Source organism: Culex quinquefasciatus, chromosome 2 (genome assembly GCF_015732765.1).
Source record: "Culex quinquefasciatus strain JHB chromosome 2, VPISU_Cqui_1.0_pri_paternal, whole genome shotgun sequence".
NCBI lineage: Eukaryota > Metazoa > Arthropoda > Insecta > Diptera > Culicidae > Culex > Culex quinquefasciatus.
The window spans coordinates 59,806,645-59,827,951 of NC_051862.1; the positions used below are offsets into that span (position 1 = coordinate 59,806,645).

A 21,307-nucleotide genomic window follows, 5' to 3' on the forward strand; every position below is an offset into this window, starting at 1 on the left:
TTAACAATACCTACAACTTTGCGGAAGACACCAAATTGATCAAAAAATTCCTTCAAAAGTTACAGATTTTCGAATATATACGTACCATTTTTGTATGAACAGCTGCCAAATTTGTATGGAAATTTATATGGACAAACTAATGATGCAAAATGGCTTCTTTGGTCATAGGGAAGGCCCCCACAAAGTTTGAGCCAAATCAAAAAATACAAAAAATAAAAATGGTCGAAATCGGCCGGTTTTGTAGAGAATTGCTCATTTTTGTATTTTTGTATTTTTGTATTTCTGTATTTTTGTATTTTTGTATTTTTGTATTTTTGTATTTTTGTATTTTTGTATTTTTGTATTTTTGTATTTTTGTATTTTTGTATTTTTGTATTTTTGTATTACTGTATTTCCTTTTTATTTTATTTGTCAATAGAATATCGCAACAAAGCCGTACAATTAGGATGATCAACTATAACATAGTTTAAAAAGCCTGGAAACTATTGAAACATCCAAAAAAATGCTGGAATACCAAAAAACGTACCAAGAATAGCGGAAAATCATGCTACACCAGCAAAAAGTATTTTTGAAAATAAAAAACAACTTTACAGGCAGCAAGGGATTTTTAAAAATGATTTCAAAATTACCATTTAGAACAGTCGAAAAATTAGCTGGACTTACCGAAAAACGAAGCAAGAACAAAAAAGAAACGAGCTAAATCAGCCAAAAGGCTGGGTGAATAATGCGTGCTTTGCAGGCAGCAACGGAGGCTTTTGAAAGAAAACTTATAGAAATGGTGGAAAAATTAGCTATTCCAACCAAAACACCTACCAAGAATAGTGACAAAGTTAGTTAAACTAGCTAAAAAGATTTGTGAAAATACCTGGCTTCGCAGCCATCAATGGAAAATTTTGAGAATGATTCCAAAAAAACTAGTTGAAACAGCCTAAAAACTCGCTGGGCTAACTATAAAACTTCCTAGAATACCATAAAGTCTAGCTAAAATAGCTAACAGACCTTCTCAAAACATACAGCTTTTGAGACTGACAGCATTTTTCCAGCTTGAAAATTAGTAAAATTTACTAAAAATTTAGCTAGATTTATCATTTTTAGGACCTGGATCCAGCTGTCAAATCCAGGAATTTTTTTCAGGACTTCCAGCTAAAAAAAATGGTGGTTGAAAAAACAACCAATTTTTTTAGGGTTTTTAACCGAAATTTAGTAAGATTCACGATAAACCTTCTTTCCGTGTAGCGACGGCGACGCAGGTGAGGAGGAAGGTAATGCTGATTTAGGTAACAGATGCCGCGGGAGAGGACGCGTGAGATCATTCTGGGTTCGTGGAGCTGATGACAGCTTGTCTGTTGTAAATTCTAGTTGTTTCTAGTCATGGTTTAAAATACAGGTATTCCTCAATTCTCAACTTTGCAAATATCATAAAAGTTTCGTATCACGTCGAGTTACGTTCATATCGTAAAGTTTGCAATATAAAATAGTTCAGAGAACTACACCTCGCACCTCGGCCAGCGGCACCCACATGAATAATTTGAAGAAATTCCACAACGCGTAGTAAACGACCACGTTAAGGTACACCGCCGATTGTACTACTTAGTAGTGCCTTTTGTTTGCTCGAAATTTTCCTCTTAACTGTGCCGCGCGCGAGCTACACCGTGCAAACTTGCGATATTTTCAAAAGAAAAGAAAAACCACATATTTGCGACATAACGACGCAGAACGACACGTACCAGAAAAGTTTTCGCGACAAGTCTTGAATACGCGAATTTTGCGGCGAAATAAAGCGAATTTCGCCGCTGCCAGCTTGTTTATTGCACTAGACGTGCCGGTTGCATCAGTCAGTTGCCTCTCGGTGAGTTCTGTGTGCAGTGTTCTTGTGGAATTGTGCCAAGTCCGGGTTTTGCAGGGATTCGTCATCCTCGAGAGTTAAATTTGTATGCATTCTGGGCGAGTTAAATCGCGGTGTAACTTTTCCGCTTAGTTGTTTTTATTTAGCTATTTTTATTTGTTAAAAATTGTTGCTAGATTGAACACCCAAGAGGAAAAATCTCTCAACTTGAGAATAAAAGTGTACTGTAAAATGACTGAGAGTCAACATGTGATGAGCGAGAGTATTTTACTCTCCGCGCACCAGGGACATGGAAAGGAATTTAGAAGACGGGAAGTGTTGATGTTCCAATTTTTAAGGGGATAAGGGAAAATCTCCACAGAACACAAGAGGGTATTGTTTTCTCGTGATTATCATTATTCTCTCGTACAAATTAAAAACCGTTTTACTCTCGACCTTTCATTTGCTGTGGTTGTAAGTCAACTTAAAACTTGATGTCATAGCCAGTTCCACAAACTGTAAAGCTATATCTAAAGTTCGTCAGGATATCCTACACAAGAAACAGGACAGCTCTGCCAGCTGCTGCCGTTCCTGCGTGAACCCCAAAAACTTAAAGGATACCATCAGTGTATTATTTATTCACTTCCAACCGCAACCGGGCCATAAAAACTTACCCCCAGCAACGACAACAACGCCTCACACTTGCACGCAAGTTTGGACTCTACAAAAGAAAGCACTCTGATGACCAGCTCTCGCTGGGAGCGGCACCAACTGTCCTGTACTGCAGCCAAGCCCGGCCAGGACATCACGTCCTTTCTCCGTGATGACACTCGCAAAAGGGCCGGGAAAAATTTCGATCCCTTTCCCCGCTTGTGCCACGTGTTTGCTTTGCGATTTAGAGCATGTTGTGCATATAGTTTGCTACACCCGGCACTCGGCCACACACAACAATGTCCTTGATCCCTTATCGGAACTGCTGTTGCTGCAGTCTATCCACTAAAGCAGAGTGCTTCAACTGGGAAGGGGAAAAGCACCTATTTTTGTATATAAAAATACGAAACTGATTAAAAATTGGTACGTTTCCCCTATACAGTTAAGTTTGTCGCTCAAAAGCGCATAGCGCACTTGAAACAGTTGCGAACAGAAATTAGCTACAACTACCCTTCTGATATAACTGCCCTGTGCCATAATAGTAGAGCATGAGTAAAGTTGCGCTTGCTTATCGGTAACCTTGGCTGGAAAATAAAAACACCCTCTTCAAAACAAATAAACCTAACCTACAACTGATTCGACACGGATAATTCTACTTCCATTGTATATTTACAAAATCCTCAATTTCTCGATTTAATTTTAATTACAAATTCATTGCCGGCAAAGCGTCCCATTGTGTTGCTATTTTTAAAACGTCCAACTGATGCACAACTTAATGCCAACAATAATACCGGGGTTCGTTTAATCCTGGATATAACTGCCTTTCAGCGTAATTGAATTCAGCGGAAAATGCAGGTTCGCTATATTGCGTTCGCTGAAACGTGAAATGAGTGTGGGTGCGATAAAGTTCTCGCTGTACCTACATAGTTTGATTCAATATTTGTTCTATTTACGTAAAAAGGCTTTATTCCAGAAATTAATCAAATTGTAATGCGACACAGATTTCGATCATTTTTTAATGGGATGGTATTGCAATTCTCTGGTTAGTTCGCAATACGTTGTAACAGCCATTATGACCTCCGACACTTATTTGATTTCGAAATCGATTTAGATGAACAGTTTAAAGCATTTTTAAAGTAGATAAATCATAAATTGAATGATTTTTTTTTTTCGAAAAGAGGTTAGTGTATAAATTGCGCTTAGAACCTTTTAAAAACTCGAGATTTGGATATTGAACAAAATTATACTAACTTGTCTTACGTCGCTTTTTGACGTTCCGAGAAAACACGTTTTAATGTTTGACCTTGAATAAACAAAAACGAAAATAAACCATTCTGTGTTCATTGTCCCGAAGTTTGGTTGAAGTTGGTTGCCGGAGTCCCGAGTTATAATTACAAATGTTTACGGAAGTCGGCCATGTACGTGTGTCAAACGCGTTCTGACCTGAAATCCCTTTGGCCAGTTGTCGCACTTACATCAATTTTCAGGCTGTGTCAAGATAGCACGACAAGATTTAAACTTCTTTCATATGAAAAGTGACAAAAATGCACGGAGTTTTTTCGGTATTTATTGAATATCACTGGATTGAAATCGATTTTTCGGGATCTGTGAAGGTCAAAAGGTGAGGCATTGTGAGCTGCACAAAATGGCGTTCTTAACTCAATTTGGCCCAAAATCGACATACGACAAGTTAGCACGAGAGCGACGAAATCAAACTTTTTGTTTTTATCATTTCGGAATATCAAATCACGACAGAACACAAATTTCAAACTTTTAAACAAGCTTTAAAGGGCATTACCCAAAAACGCAAATGTTGCTTGATTGTATCATTCTTCATTACTTCTACATCATGAAATACATCATCTTTTGATAGACAGCTGCCTACAAAGATCACAACGTAACGTTCTCATCACATTCTCGTTTGCCATAAAAGTTCTAAGCTGCGAATATCTTCATCTCATCTCGAACAACACAATAGAGCTATTTGTGGTTGGTGTGTTTGCCCTGGAAGTAACTCCTTCCGTCAAGACTTTTCCCAAATTAATTTGCCCGCCCGAAATAAACTCGCCGAAAAAGTGGCTTATCAGTCGGTGGAAAAATTCTATTTTGGCAAGAACTTAGGGTTTGTTCAAATATTACGTCCAGAGATTATCGGGATTTCAGACCCCCCCCCCCTCCCCCCTGTCACGCACTTTTTCTATACCTTTAACATGGGCTGTCACAAACCCAAGACCCCCCTCCTCCCCCTATTCATGGACGTAATTTTTGAACGAACCCTTAACTCGCACGATCGTGTGGCTCTTACGTCAAATTCTCATTAGATAAAACCTACCGACGAGCGTGTGGGCGTTCTTCCATGAATTTCCAATGAGTTGGCTTCCCTCAGTTTGAACTCCAGAATGAATGGAAACGGATGAAAACGCCTTTTCAAAAACGACACCGAGAGTGAGAGCGGGAAAACTAGTTTGGAGTGAAAACTTTTCACGCTACTCTTCACCGCCAACGAACCCTCTTTGTGGCTTCTCTGCGTAAACTTTTTTGGGCTTTAAATTTTGGGCAGGGTGAAGTTAGGTTTAACTTTTGTCAGTCTGAGTTGGCTATATTCTAATTTTCATATTTTCCCCCCTTTTCTTCTTCCAGGAAATAACTCCGGCTTGCAGAAGAGAGTCCGTGTCGTGTTTAGTGCGTCGTCATTAGAATGGCCCTGAAACCGGCCGGGGCCCGCTGGACACCATGAGGAGGTCACCACCACGGACCACGGTGGCTTCTAGCGGCAGGGCTCGACGACGACGACCATGGACAACGGGGTGGCCAAGTGCAAACGGGTTGTTTCCGTTCCAGTAGTGGCAACAAAAGTAGAACCATCCGGCCGGCAGGTCAGCAGCATCTACGAAACGTGAGCTGCGGCTAGAAATCTAGAAGGAAGAAAAGAGAGCTGGCGATGACGAAGAAATTAGAATAATATGAAAATAGTTGAATCGAAGCCAAAATCTAGTTTAGTGCTGCAGCAAGGAAGGAAAGAAGAAAAAGGCATATCGACACGTGGTTGTGAGTGCCGGTGAGCAGCAGCAGCTGTGAATGATAGTTGTTTATCGCGGAATAAATAGAACAACACCGCGTGAGGGTGCAGAGAGTGTCGGGCCGGGATTGTGTAAAGTGAAGTGAGGAAAGCGTTCCGAGGAAAATTTCTACGTTTAGCAGCACACCGGGCAGCGAAAATAAACATCAAAAATGACCGACCAAAAGGACGTCCTTGCCGGGCTGAACCTGTCCAGTCTGTCGGGTATGTATCAATCAATCAGGGGCAGCGTTGTTTATTCACTGCAGTAATGAGGTCGAGTTGGGTAATTAGTGCCAGCTGATGGGGTGTGTGTTGGTAGAATTTTCAATTAACACATCTATATTAGTATGTGCAGTTTAAACAAAATCCATCTTAAAGCCACTTTGTAGCTATAGAGTACATATGATATAAGTATGCCACCAGCAAGTGTTTCACTCTGTGTAGCAGTTTGAAAAATTCTATGCAACCAGTCACTCGACATAATCTCAAAAAATTGCTTCTAGTAGTAAGCTATTGCAAAGCCGGATTATCGTGGGGATCAGTGTTTGGAAACTGAGCTGCGTTTTAAAGGAACACTGTGTGAAGACATTACCATTTTCACACGTTTCAATTGTTGCAATTAAAGGTGATTCCTTCTTACAAAAAAAATGGTTTTACAGCTTTAAACTATGTCAAAGGTGACTGTGGCTCTTGCGTTCTTTTGAAAACTTATATTATGATACATACTTAACATGATCCGTAACAAAATGCGAAAAATTCATTAAAAATCCCGTCCTCAAATTTTTTTTGCAATAAAATAAAAGAAAAATGTATAAAAGTTGAATTTACGAGCAATGATATAACAATATGAATGCAAAAGGTGTTTTAAAATGCATTATAACACCAGTCAGTTGTTTTGCTACATTAGTTTCCAAAATAAACAAGTTATTGAAGTTGTATTCTTTCATAGCGGTTTGCGCAACATAAACCTTAGAAAAATACTTGCATAGTAAATATACTTTTAAAATTAAACACTTACATCTGATTTTTCCAAAAGAAATATAACCAGCAACCTTATGGACCATTTAGATTAAATAACACACTTCTTATCTATCATGACCAGTCTCCAGATTTGAAAGTAACAATTTCCAACGTAACTTTATTAAAAATAGCTAGAGTGTCCAAAAATCCTGGCAATTCCCGTAAAAAAAAAAATTCCGTTTCCCGGGATGTTTTATCAATTTCCCGGGTATTCCCAAAATTTAAGAGAGAGCATACATTTTCTTAACTTTTTACCCCTTTTTTGTAAATGAATTGGAAAAAATATTAACTGTATAACATAATTTGATTTAATTTATTTCAATTTAATGTTCTTATTAAACAAATCAGATCTTCTTAAAATCTCATGCCAACGTTGATATAAGATAATCTGTTAACTGTTTTGAATTCTTCCGAAATTAAAATTATCTAAAATAAGCCTTGATATCTCAACACTGCATTGGTTCAATCGACTATAAATTTTTGTGGAGACTCGTTAAACCGGTTCCTTGTGCATGACAGAGGATATTTTACAAAAAGTTTATTTTAAAAACGTTAATTAATCCACCTTTAGGTGGTTGGTGCCTTCCTCGCATTCATAAAGTGAATCCACTTCACAGCCTCTAAGTGTATAAATAACACTTATTTTTTATCAAAATATCTGAGATCCGGCCTCAAAAAAGTGTATTAAAAACACTAAACTACCCCTGATCGCATAAATGTCTCATATGCATTTTCATCGTTTTTGAGTTATTGATGCAGTTTGGTTCAAAATCGTGTGCTCTTTCCGAAAAGCCTATAACATCAAGTACTTTGTTATAGAAATCAGGAGGAAATCCAGTTTTTTCGTGAAAACTTAACACGTAGCCTTATGTGTGGGACAAACTTGAAATGCGTTTTTCTCAGCTTGCTGTTTTTGCATATGGGACATTTATGCGAACATGGGCAGTAAAGTGCATATAACTTTTGATAGGGTTGTCAGATCTTCAATCTTTTGGGATTGTTAATTATCTATCCAACGATGGGTCGCATGATAGATCCGGACAACTTTTCATCAACATATTTGAGATCCGGCCTTAAAAAAGTGTATAAATAACACTTAGGTGCTCATAACTTTTGATAGGATTGTCAGATCTTTAATCTTTTGAACGCATTGGAAAGGCCTTTCAAATACCTTTCTAACAATATATAGCATGACGGATTTTCTTACAAAAACCACCCTTTTTACAATTTTCCGAAGTTTAGCTAAAATCTTTTTTAGCATACTACACCTTTGAAGTACTTTTCTAAACTTCATAAAATTAACTAGGGTCTACGTGTAGGTGGGTTCAGGAGGTCGAATAAAGAAGTTCATTTTTCGAGTGATTGTATAGCCTTTCCTCATTGAGATGAGGAAGGCAAAAATGATGAAAATATTTTATTTTTTTTTTTAGATATAAAATTGTCAGTTTTATTTTTTTTTATTTTGCGGATTTTTTTTTTCAAGATTGGGTTTCGTCATGCACTAGGGATAATTCTTAAGAGTCTTCACCCCAAAATTCAGCCATTTTGGTCCATCTAATCTTGTGATATCGTTGCGCCCTTAAATCAATTCGGTGTTTTGAGAAAAACAATCAGGAAGTTTGATAGTTCACTTTGCGCATGACAAAATTTCAAGCTTAAATCGTCTGTTACTAACTTTAATCATGAAATATCTTCATGAAACTATCAGGACTGATTGAAAGTTATCTTTTCAGTAATTTTAATGAATTTTTAACATGTATGTAACCCCTTAAGCTAGAAACCATGTAACATAAACCGTACTAAACCATAAATGAAACATACAAAATCATTAAAAAAAAACTACTTCGTTATATAAAAAGTTACCCAAAGAATGCAAACATGTTTGAAAAACTCGCTCCAAACATTAGGAAAATTTTAGTTGTAATTTCAGAAAAAAAAAACATTATTTCAAGTAAAATTTCTTCTCATGGAGAAAAAAGTATAAAGCTTTTTTCCAAGAGCTGAAACCAGGAAGACGCACCAGGAAGAGTCATGAAATACATTATTTATGCATGATTTCATTTAGTTTTGCAAGGACTCATGTCCTACCAAGGCTGTCAGGGTTGTAAAAATTTCAATCTTTTAGTTTCCTGGGACTTTTTTAACGTAGTTTAACGTGACGTAATGCGTGGTTGGAAAATGGTGTTCAAAAATGAGGAAAAGAGAATAAGTGATAGAAAGATAATGCTCTTGCTGACAATCGCGGAATAAAAGAAAAGAACTCAAGGAGGTATTGAACTATGGCCAACAAACAAACAAACTCATACTTTTTGCGTTTGACAACCAAACTCGCAAACTTGTTTGCAGCAAGCTCGCAAACAAGACAAAATGTATGTAAGCTGACGTTTCTGCTAACAAATGTTAGCGAACAAACAACGCAGACAAACTGGCAAACTGTCAAAATGTGCGAGTTTGGATGTTTGTTTACCGTAGTCTAATACCTCCTTCACAAGCTACAGTGACGTTCGTTTTACTGTCTAATATTTTGGTGCAGGAATCATCAGATGATAGTTTTTACTGTCACTCATTTACAACACTGTGTTTGCTGTCCTATACAACGCTATAGAAAATTCCTAATCAAAACCAGGTTTAGAACAATTTTCAATTAATTTAAGATTTTCTGAAATTTCTGGAGCAACATTTGAAAGGGGCGATTATGGTTATTTTTTTACATTTAATACTAAGAAACTAAATATTTTCCATGTAAACAACATGAATAGTCAATTGTACATTTTCAAAATCATAACTAAAATTTTACGTATGGTTGTCTCATTACAAAACAGCAAAACTTGAATGCATTATAGATATTTTTTTACTTTTTCAACCTTCGCAAAATATCTTGCCCTTGCATCTGCAAACACTAAATTAATTGTCACCTCGTTTTCCCTCCTCCCTTCCCCCGCAGTGATCCCGGCGTCCACCCGGCTGCGCGAGCTCGAGTCGCTCATCATCGACAACGTTACCTCGAACAACAACCTGAACAGCGCCGGCCTGTCGTCGGAGAAATTCCTCTCGGTCGAGACGCTGCTCGACACGGCGCTGGTGCTGTACGACGAGTGCTGCAACTCGTCCCTGCGCCGCGAAAAAACCGTCTCGGACTTTATCGAGCTGATCAAGTCGGTGGTGCAGTGCATCAAGCAGCTGAGGCTCGCCCGCGAGGACTTTGAGGTGCTCAAGGTCATCGGGCGGGGCGCGTTCGGCGAGGTATGCGTCGTCCGGATGAATCACACTAGTCAGATCTACGCGATGAAGATTTTGAACAAATGGGAAATGCTAAAGGTAACTGCGCCGCGTCACGTCACGCCGCCAAGTGCGTATTAATCATCGTTGTTTTGGTTTTTTTGTATTTGCAGCGTGCCGAGACTGCGTGCTTTCGTGAGGAACGCGATGTGCTCGTGTTTGGCGATCGAAGATGGATTACAAACTTGCACTATGCGTTTCAGGACGATATCAATCTGGTGAGTTTGGGGGAAGTTGGGGAGTAGGGGGTTAGGGTCTAGCACGAATCCAACATGATTGATGGGTGTTTGGGTTTTGTGGTTTGTGGGTGGGTTGTGTTGTTGGGGATATCCTTATCAGCCGGTAAACTGACGGCTGCGGGCGTTTGATGTCAAACATGTGTCTAACATGGAGAACTTTGTACATTTCACAGTACCTCGTGATGGACTACTACTGTGGTGGCGATTTGCTCACGCTACTCAGCAAGTTCGAGGACCGTCTTCCAGAGGACATGGCTCGGTTCTACATTGCCGAGATGGTCCTCGCCATTAACAGTATCCACGAGCTGAAGTACGTCCACCGGGATATCAAGCCGGACAATATCGTGCTGGACGCGAGTGGTCACGTTCGGTTGGCGGATTTTGGTTCTTGTTTGAAGCTTGGTCCCCAGGGCACAGTGCAATCGAACGTGGCCGTGGGGACACCGGACTACATTTCGCCGGAGATTCTGCGCGCGATGGAGGACGGCCAGGGCAAGTACGGTCCGGAGTGCGACTGGTGGTCGTTGGGGGTGTGTATGTACGAAATGTTGTTTGGGGAGACGCCGTTCTACGCGGAGAGTTTGGTGGAGACGTATGGGAAGATTATGAACCACAAGAATTGTTTTGATTTTCCCAACGACGACGAGGAGTACCAGGTTAGTGAGAATGCAAAGGATTTAATCAAGCGGTTGATTTGCTCGCCGGATTACCGGTTGGGCCAGAACGGAATCGAGGATTTCAAGTCGCATCCTTGGTTCGAGGGTATCGACTGGGATACCATACGGAACGGCCAGGCGCCATACATACCTGAAGTTTCTAGTCCAACGGATACGTCCAACTTTGACGTAGATGATACGGACATCAAGTTGTCCGACGCGGTTCCTCCAACGACGAATCCGGCCTTTTCCGGGCACCATTTGCCGTTCATTGGGTTCACGTTCACTAAGGATAGTTGCATATCGGATGTCGGGAAACTGTCACGTGCCATTAGCAATTTAACCAATAGTCAATTACAGCAATCGCTGGCTCCGCTCAAGTTAGAAGGTAGTCAACCGCAGGGAACTGGCGTTGAGAAACGGCTCAGTCCGGACAGCACGCGCAAGCTGCAGGATGAGATCAACATTCTAACCAAGCGGAACTGTGAGCTGGAAAGTCAAATTAAAAGCTTCGAACGGCAGGAATTCACCGCCCGAAGCAGCGGGAATGCCGTCTCGAGTGATGCGGTCGATGGCCAGTTAGATGCTAAGTTGAAAGAGTACGAAAAAATCATCCGTCAGCTGCGGCAGGAGAAGGATGACCTGCAGAAGGAGCAAGCGGACGCACTAGAAAGACTGAAACTACAAGATAAGGAACTCAAAGACGCTCTTGGTCAGCGCAAGCTGGCGATGGCCGAATATACCGAAGTGACCGACAAACTCTCCGATCTGAGACAACAGAAGCAAAAACTATCGCGGCAAGTCCGAGACAAGGAAGAGGAGGTAGAGGTCGCGATGCAAAAGGTAGACACCCTGCGCAGCGAACTCCGCAAGACGGACAAAATCCGGCGCGAGTTGGAATCCAGGCATCAAGACATACTCTCGGAAGTTACCAGAGAACGACAGCTCCGGGAGCGATCCGAGGATTACTGTCGACAGCTCCAAGCGGAAGCCCGCAGCCGGAGTTCGTCCGAAATGGGCTCGTCCGTGTCACTTGGAATCTCATCGTCCGACTCGATCCGGCTGGAGATCGACCGGCTAGAAGTGGAGTACAGCGAAAAGATCAACCTCCAGCAGTCCCGCTACAACACGGAGATATCCGCCCTCCGAGATCAGCTGAACGAAGCGGAGAACCACCGCGAAATGTTGCAGATCGAGCTGCAACAGGCGCGCGATAAGCTCGACTCGACACGGCTCGAATCCCTCACCGACTCGGAGGAAACCATCCTGGAGCTGCGCAAACGCCACGAGCGCGAAAAGAAGATCCTGCTGGATGATAACCGAAAGATGATCTCCGACCTGGAGATTCTCAGCGAGCAGAATCGACGTCTGCAGAACGAGCGACTGCAAATGGAAAGCGATTATGAGGAATTGAGGTAGGTTCATCCTGGATTATCGAATCATCATTTTTAACGTTTTCCCCCTTTCCCCGCAGGAATAAACGCCAAGCATTCAGTCAGTGGGAACGGCAGATTTCGGAGATCATCCAGTGGGTATCGGACGAGAAGGACGCCCGCGGCTACCTCCAGGCGCTGGCCACCAAGATGACCGAGGAGCTCGAGTTCCTGAAGCACTCCGGCTCGCTCAACCACAACGCCAGCGACAAGAACTGGCGCAACCGGCGCTCCCAGAAGCTGGACAAGATGGAGCTGCTGAACCTGCAGAGTTCGCTGCAGAACGAAATCCAGGCGAAGGCACTCATCTCGGAGGAGCTCACCCGGACGCGAACGGATCTGGTGGCGGCACAAAAGTGAGTTCTTGGACAAATTGAAGGAAACTCATCTTGTAATAATGGTTTTTTTTTCAGGGATTTGCGCGAAACGCGCCAGATTTGCGAGTCGATCGGTGGCGAGCTGAAGCGGAAGGACAGCCAGATCAAGGAACTGCAAGCGAGGTTGGAAACCAACGAAGGATGTAAGTACACAGAATGCGGATTTGTTTTTGGCTTTTGTCATTTTATTTGAAACTCACAATCATCATGTTTCCAAAGTTCATCGTTTTGTGAGTTTACCTTTTTTCAATCTGAAAGTTAATCAAACTTTCAAGAACATACATAATTTTTACGCTTGCGGGCAAATGGAAAATACTACAAATTGGCTTAACGTTCATTCATTGACAAACATCACATTTATAGTTGTAGGATGTATAACCGAATCGCGAAAAGCAAGGGAGTGCGACTACCTTAACTTCTTTCCTTCGACGACCTTCTTGTCGAATGTGTCCCCGTTTTTTATTTGTGTGACCGTATGTTAACGCTGTTCGTGTCACTCTGTTTTGCTAACTACCGATTCCATGTTTTGTGTTTCGCAAATTGTATTACGAGCTCCCCCTCAAGCCTCAAATAAGGTTATTCCTGGAGGGAATTACACTTGGACATCGAGTTACGCACTCCCTTGAGGTACCAAAAATCTGTTTCAGACTTTCTCTCGAAATCAATTGAGTTTGCCCCGTCATATCGACTCTATTTTTAAAGCTGAAAAATCAATCAAAAATTCGTCACTAGCGTAGTCTTGCGGAAAGAGATTGAAGAATACAAAGAAAAAAAAAACCCTCTAATATCAAATCACCCAAAAAAAACCGCGCGCGATAATCGAATCAATCATGGAATTGGTGCTCTGCCAACCATAAACGCAGCGACGCGAAAAATGTCGGGTAATCTTTTTATCATCATTATCGATTCGATCGACCATCACATCAGGGCGAAAAGTGCACCACAACGAGGAAAGGCTCGCCCGGAGTCGAGTTCAATATTTTCTACAAACAAAACTGGTCAAAAGTGTATGGCATTGAATCGATTATTGTGTGCTATTTTTTCATTTGTTAGAGCAACTTATGAATAAAACAATTTGTAAAATAAATTCAAGATTTTGCTGAGCAATTTCTGAGACTTGAAACATTGCAAGAAACGAAAATTTTGCGGAATTGTTGAAGAATCACTATTTTGAGAAAATTGGCTGGACAAAAGTTCAGAAAAGTTGAAGCTTAAGCATCTAAGCTTAATCCTCTCTTAAATAAAGAAATAGTCAGTTTAAAAGTAAAATATTTTCGATTTTTTAAAGCAGATTTTAATGCCATATATTTTTTTACCAGTACTGTGTAACTTTATGGATAAACAAAATATCAGCGAAAGAATTTGTCAAAAAGTTCCAAAAACTTGAAGCAAAAATTGTTTTATTGAATCAATCCTGATAACAGTGCTTTAATTGTGTAGAGTAGAACATCGTCAGCTAGGCTTAAACTTGAATACTCTGTATTAAAACTAGTTTCAAATGCTGAAAAAGTGATCAAATCAAATCAAGCTACATTAAATGTCAACTAAACGGATGAAAAGGACCTTCCAAGATATAGTTGTGCCCAAAGCCGGTCCCATTTTCATCCGTTACGCTCCATGCGCCCAGAATCGCGCCGTTGGACTATCCTTGTGACTGACCGCAAACAAAAAAAACAACACCCGGAGTGCTGCTTTCTACATTCATTTCTCGCTTGTTTGTCCTGGTACTTTGTAATGATTGTTATGGTGTTTGTTGTGTAAAATGCAGCCGAAACGGCGCCAGTCTCGGATGATGTGCCAGCCTGCCGTGTGGCTCTCACCAGCGGAGTCCCGGAATCGAGCGAGAAGCCGCTGATCATTCTGGATTTGGACGAGCAGCAGCATGTCGGTGCCGCGGTGGCCGGTAGTGAGTTGACGCCAGCGGAACCGGAAGAAGGTGCTGAGCTGGTGCAGCAAATGTTGAAGGGATTGCTGGACGCGGTGCCGGACGAGCCCGACGAGTCTGAACTGACCGATTTCGAGCGGGAGGTGCTCAGTAAGTACATGCTGGAGATGCGCGAGCAGGAGTTCAGCGACAAGTCGGACGCGGTGTGCCACCTGACGGCGACGGATCGCCAGCAGGAGCGCGACCCGATGAAGGTGATCGGGTTTTCACCTGTGGAGGTGGTGAAGTGCTCGCAGGACGAAGAAGGTGCGCATGATCTCGACCGGTTGAACAATAACGAAGCTAGTGGTGATGCTACAGCGAGAGTGGATGAGAACGCTAACCAATTTCGGATTGCCGTGTCCAAGCTGGACGAGCCGCCCGTACAGCAGGCCACGTCCAGCGAACCATCGGCCAACGGTGGCCAAGAAAGTGCGACCAGCCAACAACCGTCAACGCCAGCGGTCGCTCCGACGCCAAAGGTTACTTCTAGCAATAGCAGTCTAGTCACCGCCACGACCGATAACAGTGCAAACATAACGCAGCCTCCGTTGGCAAATAATCACTCTAGTAATATCATTAATTGCACAGCTATACCTTCTACCACAAGCACTACTGTTGCTACAATTACCGCTGTCAGTACTACTAACACTAGCAGTGCAGCCGCCGCCGCCGAAGATCTGGAAAGTCACCGCCAGAAGCAGCAGATTCTGCTCGACGTCCAAGAAGCAGAGGAACAGCAGCAGGCCCAGAAGCAGCGCAGTCGAGCGATGAGACGAAATTTTTCTGTTTGGGTTGGTGTTACATCGTGTGTCTGGGGGATCTTGATCTATCTAATCAAATCGTATACGTAATGTTGCATTTATTTTATTACCCTTTTCTCTTTTTTGTTTGGTTTTGCCGCGTGCGATTTTATGTGATTTTTGTTTGTTTTCTGTTTTATATTTGCTTGTGTTACTACCTTTCAAACATTGCGCAATTTTTTTGTTTTCTTTTTTCGCTTTCAAGAGTTGGTTGTTTTCTCCTTTTTGTGTTTTTGATGTTTTAATTTTCTTTTCTTTGTTCGTTTACTTCTCCTTTACTTTTCCCTCCCGTACAATGCAACCCTGGAGTTTGCGTGAGTAATACTCTTGAATTAGCTGACTGTTGGTATATCAAACGAAAGAGTGACTGTAGCAAATGATATGTTTTAGTAACTAACTTTATTCTAGTCACAGTACAAACGCTAAATTTACGGTACTACTCACTAGCAAAATCTCCTCAAATAATTCGCACCAAGTCATCGCCTGCTGTTACACCGTACAGACTAATCTCTGTATGGAGTCTCGAATTGAAGTTTGACCAACTCCATACAGAACAATACCTTTGCTCAAATGGTAACACAGTTCGACCGTAAAACATCAGTGGATTGCAAATTAAGTTTTAAGACACTTTCTGAAAAAAAATAATTGCTAGATGTTTTCAGAATTTTACTGTACTTTAATTGTCAGTCGAACTGTGCAATTCGAACCGATCCTCGCCCGCACCCACCATGCCACACAGTAACACCAGCTAATCCCAGATCTTCGCGCCAAACTACTAGCAGACTACAACCCCGCTAAACTCCTCCCCCTAAAACAAAATCTCAACCAGAGCCCAGTCTATAGCGGTTTCTACGATTGTTCTTCTTCCAGATCTTTGTAACAATTATAAACTCAAACAATGTTGTAGTAGAAATAACAGAAAAATAATCGACTCTCACTCGACTCGGGCCGCACCGCCGGCGGACCAAGAGAGCATCACCGGCAACTCACAAACCTGCACCGCCGCAACGCCGAATGCCACCACCACCAGCAAAAGCAAGTTCCGCCCAGCTTCCAAGCCAAGTAGTAGTTCTGCATGCGTGCATGACGCTTTAGAAGACCAGTTGCGAGGGTGCGGCGAAATAACGCCACCGGCCACGCCACGTCCTGAACGCGGAAATCTGTCCGAGCAGGTCGTCGAGCTCGAAACGAAACCTGGACTGACCGGTAGAAGTCGCGGCAAGGGTAGCTATAAGAAGCGAAGGAAAAGGAAGAAATGAGGTGGCTTGAACGAGGCAGGAGAAATGATGGGCATTCGCATTTACTCAGTTACCAATACACTGAATTGTTCAATCGAAAAAATGTTACTTAAATCATACGTAATTACACATCTCATTAATTGAAGTTAAAAAAACACTAGTCACAACGGTTGTTTAGAACAAGCAAGTCAGTTCCCAAGCATGTGGAACGGTAGTGAAAAGTTGCCTTAGTTATAGAACTCATAGAGTTGTGACCACCTCAACAAAAAAACTCATGTTATGTTTTGAAGTTATGGAAAAGTTTAGCTTTTGTTTGCAGCCAAGTCAGGAAATGAGCTGCTGCTGCTCGATGCCATGTGATTGTACACAGCGAAATTGTTATTGTATTTTGAAAGGTCGAAGAAAATATAGTGAAATTGTTAGTAAATTGGAGTTTTTACTTTCCTCTAGGTGACGTAAGCGATAATGTTAACCAACATAACAAAAGACTTACCGTAGTTTGTGCCTAACAGTGTTGCTTAGCAAAACAAAAGGAATTAATTTGTTTCGAATGGTTCATTCGTCATTGTTAAAACCGTTGACGTACAATATTTGGTCTTTACATTTACTTCAAATGTTGTAAAACATTATACAAACTTAGTTCTTCCGTTATATTTGAAGTTTTTCTTTTAAATTTTACCAACACATGTATACTTCAGATTAGAAGGATGAGTGATTCATATATTCAGCAAACTGATGTTTTAACGTATAAATTAGGATTGAAGAGCATTTCTTTGCGTTTTCTTGCATTTTCTTTTTGTTTTGTTATACATAGTTTGATAAACTAAACCGAATACTCAATTAGAGAAACCCTTGGAAAATTTCACTTCAGATAATTGATAAAGAAAGTTAAAAAAATATATGTTCATCATTCGTTCGATTATCCGAAGTACTTCGAAGAACTTCGGATAAGGGTCATTCCACCTGAAGTGTGCAAGAAAAAATGCAAATTTGAAAATTACCATCTCCGATTCTGCTCAAATTTGGCAGAGCTGTTGAGACTATCAAAACATGCCAAAATCCCGAATTTCATCCAAATCGGACCTCCCCCTCCAGTTTTGTACCCTCCCAAAAAATCGTCTTTTTGGCGATTTTTGAGCCAAACCCCTATTTTCAAACGACGATAACTCAGGAACCACAAATCTTAGAGAGTCGGTCTTGAACTCAATTTTGAAGGAAATTGGACGTAGAATCCATTTCTGTGATCAAAATTTGAATTAAAATATTTTTTCTACCTGTGTTGTGCAATTGAAAACTTTAAATGGCCGTATCTCAAAACAGCCCTATTTATTTTTTAAATTTGACCTCACCATCGTATTCCCCGTCCAATTTTACATAAGAATCACTTATCGACAGAAAGGAATATGTTTCGTTTCAGAGATATCGATTTTTAAAGTTTTGAGTATTTTAGATTACCTAAATTAGCTACACTCGCCGCATATAATTGAAGCACTCGGGCGCGCTGATGAGGAATTAGGAAAAATATGGAGGGTACAAAACTGGAGGGGGAGGTCCGAATGCATGTTTTGATAGTCTCAACAGCTCTGCTAAATTTGAGCAGAATCGGAGATGGTAATTTTCAAATGCTGATCCGCTTCAGATGGAATGACCCATAATCAAAAATTCGGATAGTCAAGTACTAGTTTTCGAAATCGTATCTGCAAAATTGTTTGGAATTGATGTTTATAGTAATGGTTAACAAATTCTGATTTAAAAAAAATATGGGTAAAGCTAGAGAACTACTCTTATGTGAATCACTCAATATTGTCATATCACAATTTGCATACAAATAACTGTTTTACTTTCATGTGCTCATAAGCAATCATCATCAACACTTTTCGATACCAAACAAATTGTACAAAATAAAAACAATACTTATCACACATTTCGCTAACAAACATGTTTTCTCTCTTCTCTGTTTTCTCGCATCATGCCAAATCACCAAATACCAACAAAAAAATCCAAACCAAAAATAAAAAAACACACCAAATCGCCAAATGTAATCAACGCGATGCGCGCCCTTTACCTCGTGTTCTGTGTTGTGCCGCCTAAACCCAATGAATTCGAAACTGCTAAACGCCACCACGAACAACAACTACAACAACAACCACATCTGCTCCAAACTCAACAAATAACGTGTGTGTGTGTTTCTGATACCTGCTGACGCCGCCTTCGCCGCCGCCGCTGTTGCTAACTCTCCATTGGATGGACAAATCGCCAACCGCGCCAAATCAACCCCAAAATTTGAAAAACCAAAAACAAAAAAAAACTCATGCTTCATTTACATTACTGTTGAAAATAACAAACAAAACCGAAATTTAAACCTTAAAATAACCGTTGATGACAAACCGAACCGTCTTGGGTGGGCAGTCCTGGAAAGACCGTCGTCGCAAATGTCCTATTTGGACCACTTCCTGAAGGAGTCGGGCGGGGGATCCAGCTCGACAACGCACACCAACTCGACACTGGCCGTGAATATGGTGAGATTTTGGGTGAAACTTGGTTGATTTTAGGGGTTGAAGTAACTGTCGTTGTGTACCCTTCAAAGCAGCCGTCCCAGCAAAATAGTCAGCATGTGACCTCCACGAGCTCGTCGTCGAACAACCTTACCAACACACCAATGAACCAGCATAACCAGAGTTTGACCTCGTTGCATCAACAGCTGGCCCACCAGCAGATCCAGCAACAGCAGCAGCAGCAACAACAAGCGCAGCAGCATCAGCAGTCCCACACGTACAGCAATGCGCAGCAGATGCACCAGATGCATCACTCCAACTACTCGATGGAGAGCGAGGAGGGCGATGTCGAGGATAACCGAGGTCACTCGCTGTCCAGCTCCAAGAGCAACCTCAGTGATCATTCTTTGGTAAGGACCTTCTAGATCATGAAACCCCTTTTCCCAGACTAATGATCGTCCTCCCTTCCAAATCTTCCAGAGCATGCACAGCGTGATGATGCCGAAGCAAAAGGTGCACCAGTTTCTGGTGCGCACGTTCTCTAGTCCCACCAAGTGCAACCACTGCACCTCGCTGATGGTTGGCCTGACGCGGCAGGGCGTCGTGTGCGAGCTGTGCGGGTTCGCGTGCCACATGATCTGCTGCCAGAAGGTGCCCACCCAGTGTCCGGTGCCGTCGGACCAGACGAAGCGCCCGCTGGGGATCGATCCGACCCGAGGCATTGGGACGGCGTACGAGGGCTACGTCAAGGTGCCCAAGCTAGGCGCGGTCAAGCGAGGCTGGGTGCGCCAGTTCGTTGTGGTGTGCGACTTTAAGCTGTTTTTGTACGACATTACGGCGGACAGGAGCGCGCTGCCAAGTGTTCATGTTACTCAGGTAAGGCGGGTTTGCTGATTCGAGCTTGGATTTGTTCTGACTTTCTCGAATCTATTCAACAGGTATTAGATATGCGAGATCCCGAATTTGCGGTTTCCGGAGTGCGGGAGAGTGATGTCATTCACGCCGCCAAGAAAGACGTTCCTTGTATCTTTAGGGTAAGTTGTTACTTAAAAAGTGGCTCAAATCCACCTGTAGAGTTTATAATTGCAAAAAATATTCTCTGCAATATTAACATATATTTTTGCAACTCCGTAGAAAAACACTCAAGGAGCCATTACACTACCGCAAACAACAAACAAGGGAAAGTGTATGCAGGCTGACGTTTGTACAAAAAAATCCAGAATTTTTTTTAAAGGACCTATAAGCTATTGTGTTTCATATGTTTATAGGACCTATTCAAAAAAAACTCTGGAAATCAAGGCAAACAAACAAATTAGGCAAAATGGCAAACTGTCAAAAAATGCGAGTTTGTTTGCCGTAGTGTATTTAATAGCTCGTAGTGTAATAATCGAGAAAAATTCGGGAATTTGTGATTTGTTGTCAAAAAGTCGGGAAATGTAGGATATTTTCTGAATCAAAAGATGTTTAATAATTTTTGTTTATCAAACTAGAGGTAACATCTAGTAAAAACAACAAAATTAACGATAAACTTGTTTTAAAATTGAGCCTAATTTTGACGATTATGGCCAGTATAAAGTAATGATTCTGTTTCAGTTTGTCACATTGACGGTAACATTTCAAAAGGCATCATGTACATTTTGACACTTTCTGGGTTATTGCATATTCTGAAAGTACTCCTAAGAAGCTACCTCTCCACCAAAAATGAACAAAAGTTACTTCAGTAAAGTATGTTTAATCATGATTTTAAATAAAGTAACATAAACAAAATCTCTGCCATCAGCAGTCCCTGTTTATATAGCTCTGTCAACCTGTCAAACAAAAGACTACATGAACCTCGTGACGAAAAAAAGCAATATGAACAAAGCGCCATGTAGGACATTCGGCGAAGATAAACGAATCATAACAAAGCGTCCCCCTCAATGACAGCAGGGTGATATAGACGTTGGTGATTTCAAAAGAAGTTATGTTTGTTTTTCTCAAATAAAATTATGGAAATAATGTTTTATTGAATTTGGATGATCAAGTATCAATAAAAGCAACATTTTTCATCGTTTGTTATCATCAGAACATCTTCTTTTGCTTTTATATTAAAATGGGAATTGAAAATAAATGCTTAACATTCAAATGCGTTTTTCTCAAAACGCATGGTTTGTACATGATGCTTTTTGAAATGGCGTCGATTTGAAAAAATATTTCATCTTGAGTTTTTTTTAACTTTTTTGTGAGCATGAGCAAATTACTAAGATAAAACATGATTTCCAGTTATCGGAAAACTTTATATCGAATAAAATCCAGTCGTTGTTTGT

General features: G+C 41.2%; 1 protein-coding gene across 8 annotated transcripts in view; it reads left to right on the plus strand.

Moving 5' to 3' along the window:
* Positions 1 to 21,307, plus strand: part of LOC6038550 (serine/threonine-protein kinase Genghis Khan) — a 140,342-nt gene that overhangs the window by 109,468 nt on the left and 9,567 nt on the right. For 6 of the 8 annotated variants that reach the window (XM_038252850.1, XM_038252849.1, XM_038252854.1 and 3 more), the window contains 10 exons: positions 5,117 to 5,759; positions 9,502 to 9,875; positions 9,950 to 10,054; positions 10,249 to 12,146; positions 12,206 to 12,520; positions 12,578 to 12,684; positions 18,916 to 19,025; positions 19,094 to 19,411; positions 19,482 to 19,877; positions 19,940 to 20,035. In XM_038252850.1, coding sequence (XP_038108778.1) covers positions 5,708 to 5,759; positions 9,502 to 9,875; positions 9,950 to 10,054; positions 10,249 to 12,146; positions 12,206 to 12,520; positions 12,578 to 12,684; positions 18,916 to 19,025; positions 19,094 to 19,411; positions 19,482 to 19,877; positions 19,940 to 20,035 — 3,771 coding nt within the window. In that variant the 5' untranslated portion in view covers positions 5,117 to 5,707. The remainder of the gene's footprint in view (positions 1 to 5,116; positions 5,760 to 9,501; positions 9,876 to 9,949; positions 10,055 to 10,248; positions 12,147 to 12,205; positions 12,521 to 12,577; positions 12,685 to 18,915; positions 19,026 to 19,093; positions 19,412 to 19,481; positions 19,878 to 19,939; positions 20,036 to 21,307) is intronic. The other 2 variants (XM_038252852.1, XM_038252856.1) reach the window with 1 other exon arrangement.